This window comes from Rhea americana, unplaced genomic scaffold (assembly GCF_003343005.1).
Source record: "Rhea americana isolate MKP2758 unplaced genomic scaffold, rheAme1 scaffold_204, whole genome shotgun sequence".
In the NCBI taxonomy this organism is placed as follows: Eukaryota; Metazoa; Chordata; class Aves; order Rheiformes; family Rheidae; genus Rhea; species Rhea americana.
The window spans coordinates 65,134-74,490 of NW_028186195.1; the positions used below are offsets into that span (position 1 = coordinate 65,134).

At 54.7% G+C, this 9,357-nt stretch overlaps 1 protein-coding gene across 1 annotated transcript in view; it reads right to left on the bottom strand.

The window, feature by feature from the left end:
* Positions 1-5,702: 5,702 nt before the first annotated feature.
* Positions 5,703-9,357, bottom strand: part of LOC146596245 (uncharacterized) — a 4,982-nt gene continuing 1,327 nt past the window's right edge. The window contains exons 2-3 of the mRNA XM_085304219.1: positions 8,511-8,837; positions 5,703-6,457 (exon numbers count right to left, since the gene is read on the bottom strand). Coding sequence (XP_085160345.1) covers positions 6,249-6,457; positions 8,511-8,837 — 536 coding nt within the window. The 3' untranslated portion in view covers positions 5,703-6,248. The remainder of the gene's footprint in view (positions 6,458-8,510; positions 8,838-9,357) is intronic.

The following is a 9,357-nucleotide window of genomic DNA, read 5'->3' on the forward strand; positions in this document are numbered from 1 at the left end:
GGGCGCTGGCGCTGCACCGCGCCGCGGAGGAGGGCCGGGCGGCGGAGGGGGTGTGCCCCTGGCTCCGCCGGCGCTTTTTTCCGGGTTAATTACGTCTCCCATTAGCAAACCCGGCCCCGGATGTGAGTGCGGGGCGGCGGGAGCCGCCCGGGGACGGAGCCGGTGCCCGCGGAGCCGCCGGTGCCCGCGGAGCCGCCCCGGGACGGAGCCGCCGGCCCCCGCGCACCTGCGGCGGCCCCGGCCCCGAGCATCCCGCCCGCGGCTTGGGCAGGCGCCTCCGAGAGCTCCGGCCGCGGAGCTTGAGCCTGGGCTCGGACCTTTCCTGGCGAAAGCGACCCGCGTCGGTACAAAGCCGTTTAGTAACTGGGCGCTCTCCGAACAGGTTTTGCTCTTTGACCGGGAAGTTTCAGTGAAGAGTTTCCCAGGCCCCTGCCAGCTAGCAGCCCCACAGCCCAGGGGCGAGCAGCTGCCTTCCTGCCCCATAAAACACTCCGCTGACGCCAGAGACCCCGACCAAGTCCTGCCGCAGGCCAGAGACAAGACTCCAGCCAGCACTTCTCATTCAGATGCTCAGAAAAGCAAATTAATTCTTATCAAGAGAAGTTTTGAAGGGTAGGCACACTTCAGGGGTTCTGCTCTCAGCCCTCAAATTAACAAAAACGCAGCATCTCAGGGCTTCCAAACCCTGTGGGACATCATTATGACTTGATAAAACCTTTCCCTAGTTTTATAGGCCTCTTGTGCCATGTAAGGAAAGGCACAGCTGTCATTAGCAAAGATGAGAAAGCAGATTTAAGAGTAGCATTTATCTCAATGTGAGCTTCCCTACCGTCTACATCTGATTCAGACAGATCACCACTATTTTTGCATACTAGTTTAGATCTAGATCCTGCTAACTCAGTTATGCTCATGAGCTTTCCACTGAATGAAAGTTTGAGAGTGCTTACATGTTTTCCCATTGGTCTGAGGGTGCAGCTGGATTTCTGCTTGCACAAATGCTTGCTTACATACATGCAGACAGACTTTCAGATTTCACTGCAAGCAGAGAAAGAAATCGGAGAGGAAGATCTAAAGTCAGGACCCTTCAAAAATACCAAAGCACTGATAGTGGCTCTCTGCTGAGAAAGAACAGGCACCGAATAGATTCAGCAAGCCCCCAGCACATCTCCCTGAGTTGAGAATAGCAAACTCTGCTTTATAATATAGTAGCTGCAAATGAGRGGGTAGATGCACACGACAGCAGCGTTCCTGAAAACGCTGCAGACACCCTTCCACCAAAGCACTTCTCTGGTGAGAGAGAAGTGAAATACATTAACATTCATTTGCGTGCTGCAACACCACGCAGTGCAAACCTGTGGTTCCTCCTCASGCAGGAAAGCTGCAAAAGTAAAGCTTGGAGTGAATAATTGATGTTTTGAGTGAATAGACCATTGAAAGTAGTTTGAGTCACTRTTGCCCTTTGTGATAAGGTATCAGGGTTACTGCTGCCTCCGTGAATGTCGTGCTTTGTGCCCAAAGAGAATCTGCCCTTATTTAAAGGCAGAAGGCAACCGATCCTGCACGCGGTTGCATCGGTTAGTCTTTGGTTATTTGTTTGGCTGGGCCTGTCGAGTCCCACAACTCATATCAGGCTGAATTAGCCACAGAAACTCGGTGGTGTTCCTGTCACCCACTTGAGGATCAGTTTTGCAGAGTCCCTGTCTGGAAATGTTTGTTAGGTTTCTTTGTCTGTTTCTATGCAATTTAAATAATAACCCCCTTCTCCAGCTCTGTGCACCTTATGGCTGATGTGCCTGCAGATTTCTTGCCTTTCTTCATTTTAAGAGAAAACTAATTTCGAAGATTCTGTGCTATGTATTTGAAAAGTTTTTCTAGAGGAATTATATACTGTTCAGAGCTTGCTATATGAAATATTGTTCAGTAAACACATTGCCTCAATCCTGAGCATTTCCTATGGCCTGAGTCATTTTTAGAACAACGCTTTTCCCCCTTCCATGTTACAGAAGATTGCCCAAATGCTGTTACTGAAACCACGTGTGTTCATTTCTGTGTGACTGCGTTCCGGGCCCACGTTACCACCGCAGGAGCAGATGAAACCACAGGTTGTCACAGCAAAGAGCAGCCTCTAACACATTGCAAAGAGCCTAATAAAGCACAGAGGGAGGGCCTGGTTTAGCTAGACGTTTAAGCATGTGCTGATGTGTGTTGTTGAGTGGAGATGAGCAGCCCAGCACAGGCCACAGTTCCCACAAGAGTGCTGCTCAGGAAGCGCTCTGCTGCAGGGATGCAGAGTGGCTTTGGGGAGCAGGAGACGCGGGGTCTCTYGCCAGCGCTGCTGAGGACAGCCGGGGCTCCCCGGAGTGACAGACAAGCTGCGCCCTTGGGAAGTCCCCGTCTGCTCTCCTGCCAGTGCTGTAGCWGCATCTGGCCCTGAAACACTTTCTCCCAACACAGGCGAAACCAGTCCTGGGTGCTGGGCATCCCACTTGCACAGATACCACGCAAGTGGCRTTTTCCCACTATTTTTCTATTTTCTCCAGAGGCTTTGCACTGGACTTGCACAGGGCTGTTTCCCTCTCGGTCTCCACTGAAGGGGCACTTTTGGTGTGCCTCACTGCAACRGGCACTGGTGCAGTCTTGGTTGTGGCCGCTCACCACTGCCAGAGCTGCACGGCTGCACGTTGGGGCTTCCGCCCCGCTCCCATCCATTCCCACCACAGTTTCAGCCTTGCCTGCATTTCCCTGGTGGGGGACAGCCCAGCCACACACCCTCCTGGAAGCCGCAGCCCAAAATGCATCATTTATTACATCAGGAGAGAAGAACTGATGATCTCCCTCCACATCAGCTGCTGCCAGCRCTCCCAGAAAGCTGCTGACGGGGCCATGTGTAATTGCGAGCTGATGCACCCAGGATGACTGTCCTGGGTGCACATTTGGCTGTGTGCAATGAAGAGCAGAATTTTGGCACTGCCTCTTGCATGCCCTTTACGGGAAGGATCATCCCTGAAGATTGCTAGTATTTTACCCTCTGTAATGCCAACGCTCCATACGCAGATGGACATAGACCCTAAGGCTCATCTTTGCCCAGCTGGAGATACTGAAGCGGCAGAGCTTAAAATTGCCCAGCACTCACTGTCTGGAAATTAGAGTTTTAGCTTTAGAAGGTGTTATAAGAAGGGAACCAAAACCTGAAGCGTGAAAAACCACCAGTTATGGAAATGAAGGCCACTGTACAGGGTTATACTTAGAATCATTAAAAAAAGTTTGAAGGGCAACCGTCCTGTCTCAAAGCAGGGCTGATCTCTACATGAGATGAAGTTCAGGGGCTTGTYCAGGAAAGCTTTGGAGATTTTTCAAAGATGGATAGTCCATCAGCCTGTTCCAGTACTTACTCACTTAAAACCATATCTACATCCATGCTAAATAATCTCAGTGTTGCAATAAGTACAGAGAAGCACATGCGCACTCAGAGATGCAAGTATAATGCAACAGAGATAAGGTGCAGAGCTTCAGCACGGGGGTTTCAGCCCACCCGTAACCCCCTGGCCAGCGCCGTGCACATCCCCCTGCCGCTTGCTGCGCTCGCTGCCTCTGGAGGCTGCTCCCTGCCTGCCGGCTCCGCACCGTGGGACGGTCTCTGAGCAGGCGCACGCCACTGTGCTCTGCGGAGCAGGCTCACACCACCGTTTTCACAGCAGCTGGCACTTTCAGATGGATTTCTCTTTCTGGTATTTCTACATACAGGACGGAAATGGCATTTCTTGATGGAGCTCTCTCAAGACTTCCCCTGCCAACTGCTGTCTTTCTTTTTTTTYCCCCCCTGCCTGCCTATTTTGCAAAGACTAAATTGTTCCATAGAGTATTTTTGTACTGGGGCATCTTTTGCAGACCTTGTGACTTACACCAGAGCCTGGATCTGAAGCAGCTCTGTTTTCTATGGGCACAGTCACACGGCAACTAGTCACACTGGAGCTCTTCCTTAAATTTTATTTGGAAAGCATTTTAGTTCTCTTCCCATATTTTTCCAGTAGATTTTGCTGCTATAYCCTGCCTGGGGGTGTGAACAGCCCCTGAATTAGCAGGAAATGGGCTGTGAGGGGGTGCCAGGCTTTGGGCAGGAGGAGCCAGCAGGGCATGTATGTCCCCAGGGCCTTTGGAGGTCCTACTGGCACCCAAAGTCCATCTCAGGAAATGTCCTTTCTGTGCTCCATGAGAAGGAGCGCAGGCCCCACAATAGACATAGAATAATCTGCTTTCAAGGGTGCCTCACTCTAGAAGCAGTGGTCTGTCCCTGGAGCAGAAGTGTCCCTCTTCAACCCGTGTTAGTATTAACTCTCACAAGACCCAATATGCATGTTCTCCAGGACTTTTTGACTCTCTTTTCAAAACCCAGTAAATTGTTTGTAATATCCTGCAGCAGTGAGTTCCACAGCTGCATCAAAGTATGCAGAATTATTTCTTTTCTCTGTTTGAACTTGCCCTTTTTGGTTTCAGTACCTGTTCCCTTTTTTCTTGTGTTATGACTAAGGGAAACTCCTGGCAGACTGCTGTGCTGGCAGAACAGTGGCAGAGCTCTCAGGCAGCGCTTTGCTGTCTTGTCCTGAAGCACATTTCTTGCAGTCAAATCCCTGCTCTCCTCTCCATGCTCCCAGCCTTCCTTCTCCCTCCTGCCTTACTCTTCCCTTTTCTTTCCTCCTTGTTCTTGTTCACACACTTCTACCCTTCTCCATTGCAAAACAAAACAGCACTGAGTACTCTGGAGTACTGTAGCTCCACCAGAGCTCACTCGAATGCCAGCAGCCTCACACCACCAAACAGGCCCCACGTCAGTGCTTCCCTTGTAGCCTGGTCTCYGGCAAGCCACAGGGCTCGCAGGACCCACCCAGCACTCACTTTCCCCAGGGACTTGCTAGTCCAAGGAGCCTAAAAGTGTTGCTGGCTGGCCAGGGCTGATCACAGGAGGAGAAGACCCTCTCCATGTCCTACTGATGGTTCCTTGGACAGGCAGCATCAGCCACTGCTGCAGAGTGCCAGCCTCAGTGCAGATGCTTTCACATTCATTAGCATCATATACCAAAAACAACCAGAAAGGTGGTCTGATTGCTGCCTAGCACTGGATCCTGTGGTGCCCATCAGGTGCCATCTGCTCTCAGCAAGGTTTGGGAGATTTGTCCTTGTTTTAGCACACAGCCAAGCTCCCCATGTGGCAGCCCAGCACCCTGCAGCCCCCCCAGCTGCTCCTTACCTCAGCCAGGTGCTGCTCTTCCCTTCAGAGCACATGGTCCTCCAGGCCCAGCCCCCAGACTCGCACTGGAGCTGCCCAAGAGGGCTGGCAGCAGCAGGAGGACTYCTACATATAATCACAGTAGAGCAGCTTGTAACAGCAGCCACCTGCAGCACCCGCCCCTTCGTCAAGGGCTCAAAGGGAAAGCGCCCGGAAAGAGGAAAAGCAAGATCTCCCGGAGATGCTGTGATAGCCGGAGGATGAATTAGTCACCAGAAAGTTTAATCTCTCTAGCGACTACCGCCAGGGCAGGGCTGCCTGTCTGGGGCACGTAGTGTGCCGGCCGTGCCGCGCGGCGGGTTCTCAGGCTCCGGCGGGAACGGCGGCTGCTGGAGGCAAGGGCGGACAGGTGGAAATCTCTGGTCAAAAAACGCAAAGAAATGCACAGCACAGACCCAGACAGTATTTCACACCCAATATATTTATAGTCTATCCAGGCCTCATATCTTTGCAGCTACAGGAAGAAAGAAACTACTCCCTGCAGCTGACACGTGAACCTCTAGTTAGCACAAATCAGCCCGGAAGCACATCTGTCATGGTCTGTTAGTTAGCTGGGGACAGGGCGGTGGCCCGGCCACCCTGAGTCGTGCCCAGGCCCCCGCTGCTCGGGGATGCTCAGCGAAGCTGGCWAGGACGCTGAGCTGCCCGTGGCAGAAGCGAGGTGGCACACACGCAGGGTGGCCTGGGGAGCCAGACCAGCTTGGCCAGGGCCTGTTCTCTCGCTAGGCTATGGTTCTGTAAATGAAAAGCAGTAGCGGCAAATAATGTGATTTTCAACAGCAGCACTTGTTCGGCTTGTGGGTGGCTTGGCCTCTCCCAGGCTTTAGCAGAGAGTGGCCCTGACTCTAGCGCACGAAGCTCGCGGGCAAGCCAGCGGGCTGCCGTCTGCAGCGGGATTTTGCCGCGCTCGTCCCTACGCCGCGGCWGCTGGCAGCTAGCGGGCCACGATGCGGCCGGCCGGCCGTCACAGCGAGCGCAGCAGCAGGTTGCCGGCCAGCGCCAGGGCGAGGAGGCTGGGCAGGGGCAGCGGCGCGTSGCCGCCGGCGCTCCGCGGGCCCCGCTGCGGCCCGTTGCAGTCGTCGCTGAAGCAGCATTGCAGGGTGGCCCCGCCGGAGCTGCCGCGCCGCGCCTGGTCGCAGAAGGACTTGTAGGAGCAGGACTTAATGACGCTATCTGGAAGGAAACGCACACGCACACGGGTGGTTAGGCACGGCCCCGGCAGCAGGACGTGGTGCTGGGGTCTGGATTCCTCGCCTGGGCTGCCGGGGCGAGCGCCCACAGCGTTGCACCCCAGCTACGCGGCAGAGCTGGAAGAAAAGGGTCTCCCCGGCCGGATGGCTGAGGGGCACCGTGCAGCAGCACCACTCCACGCCGCCACCGTGCATGGCGTGCAACCCCCCCTGTGAAAGAAGTGAGCAAATACTTACAGCCGTGCCAAATATATATATATATATATATATATATATATATACGCAGAGAGCATCCAAGGCAGAGCAACAGCTACATTTCAGGCCCCATTTGTGCTTGTTCTTGCAGGCTGCACTGCCATCCTGCAACTGCAAGGTGGGTGGGAGGGAGTTAAAGCATTTCTGGAGGATCAGAACAGCATGTCACAAAGAAGGACACTCCTTATGCCAGAAGAATGTTGTAATTTATCTCAGACTGAAAGCTTGTCTCTGAAGACTAAAAACTTGGAAAAAAAAACAGGTGGGAAAAATCCCAGTGTACAAAAAGCAAAACATTTTGGAATCTAGTTTGACTTTGTGTTTTTGCTGGTTTTTGTTTCCACTGCTTTCTATCAGCCAKTCAGGTCAAAAGCAGCCATTTTCTGCCTGGAATAAGTTACAAAAATGCCTGAAATGCAGAACCCTGGGGGTCCTGTGATCTAAATAACAGTAAAGCCCAGTGGAACACAGTCAGCTGTGTTCACATCCAAGCTCCTGCACATGAAACCTCTCCACAGAGAAGATGCCACCTCCCCTGGCTGTCCTCAGGTGTCCTGCAGAAACTCCCACGGCTTTCAGGCTGCTTTCACACCAATGAGTAGGAAAGAGCAGGAGCTGATGAAATCACACACGTTCCTGCACAAGCCAGAGTGCGTTCATGCTCCCTGCTCGGGCTGCCTAATCGCAGGGCAAGAATCCTCCCGGGGATGAGCAGCAGCTCYGAGGCGTAATCTTATGYACCCCTGGGCTTGCTCGGGGCTCTYGCTATACCCCACTCTAAGGACTGCATCCTAGCTCCCGAAGCTGCAGCACAGCACCCGTTGGCAGACTGTCGCCCATAGCACGGGTGGGAAACAGAGCTGCAACGGCAGGCAGTGGATGAGCCCACGGAGGGACTCAGCCGGCAGCATCCAGCCCACGGAGGGACCCAGCCGGCAGCATCCAGTCCGCCTCCCATGGTCCAGCTCAGCTATTAGCCTCTGGAGCTGCTGTTCTGGGAATCTCAGTTAAATGAGGACTGGCACTCYTCCCGATCTATGTGCCCCATGCGAGGGCTGGGCTGTTGGCCAGAGCTCCTGGTGAGGCTCTGAGCAGAGCTGTGCTTTGCGTGTGTTCTGCCCCTAGGGCTTTGCTGCAGGTCTCCTGCCCCAGCGAGGGCTGGTCCTTGCAGCAGATGGTGCCGGTTGCGCACGAGCCCATTTTTCCAGCCCTCGGCGTGGCCATAGCTCTTCCCTGCCAAGGTCCCTGCCCAAGGGCGACAGGGGCTTTTCTGCTTGCTCCGCTAAGCTGGAGCTCTGCTGAGCTCCAGCAAGGAGCCCTCCGACGAGCCCCTCTGCATCCCCCACCCACTCCGGCAGCCGCAAACCTCTGCCCGAGTCCCCAGGAAAGCACTGCTTCTCTCTGCAGCCACTTTGCAGCTAAATGGCTGTTTTGAGCCCCAGCCTTCCCTGCATGGGGAAGGTTTGCTCYCTCCGGGGCAGGGGGAGCCCCCTCTGCCAGCCCTGGTTCGCTTCCCGGCCCCTCCGACCCGCTGCCCTCACGCGCCGTGGGGCCCTGGGAYGCTCTGCCTTTCCCCGGTGACGCTGTCGCTTCCCCTTTTGCAGCCTCCCCACAAGCTGTCTTTTGCCCTTGGTTTGCAGCCAGCGCGGCAGCTCTGCAGTGGGAAACGCCACATGCAGCAGACCCAGCGTGGGCGAGTGCCCCGGGCTGCAGTTTGCCCCCGGCTCTGGGGCAGGAGGGACCTTGGTGCCGATGGCTTCGCCGCCCTGGCAGGGACTTACTGGGCGCAGTGATCGTGGCGCAGGCGTCCGCGTACTGGGGGCAGCTGTGGGAGCCTTGCTTGGTGCAGTCGTTCTCGTTGGCCGCGACGCATTTGTGGCATTTCAGYGCTTTACCTGTGCAAAGACACCGGGGAAGGGCTGAGCGCGGCGGTGGCGTGCTGTCCTTGAGCTCACTGGGAGCTGCGGGGCAGCGAAGCAGCAGCCCAAGGCTCACGGCTGCTTCCCCGCTGCGCAAAGGGAAGCGCACATTCAGCCGAAGAGCAGGGCCAGGCATCTGCGAGGCCCGAGGAACTAACAGGCTCCAGGATCCAGCCTCCAGGGTCTCTCCTGCGCGCAAAAGGCATGCAAAACTGTTCCGAGCATGACTCAACGCCAGGAACCTTAAATCGTGCATGCTATTTCTACTGAGTCGTGGTTCTGCAAAAACTTCCTGAAACTGAGATTCCCGTTGTTTCCCTTAGATTAAAAATAGGTAGAAACAATATTAAAAAAAAAATCTAGATCTTTGGCTTTCTCTGCAAAATATCATTTTACTGAGCAATTTCTCAGGGGGAAGGGAGGGTTCCGCTAAGCTGTGGAACAGGTTTCATGCATTCGTGTGTGTTTGAACTAACGCAGCTCCCCCTGTGCAATGCTTTGCTCAGCAACTGCACCGCGGCCACGCCGTGCYGCGGGACGAGGGCAGAGCTCGTCTGCAAAGCGACGAGCTGGCCAGGGCGTCCAGGAGCAAAAGCCTCCTCTTCCAGCTGCCTCTCACCGGTGGCCGGAGCAATGCGAGCTAATAACCTGCTCCTGGCCTGTTCGGGCGCTCTGTGCATCAGAGCTGATAACAGACATCAGAGCTGTC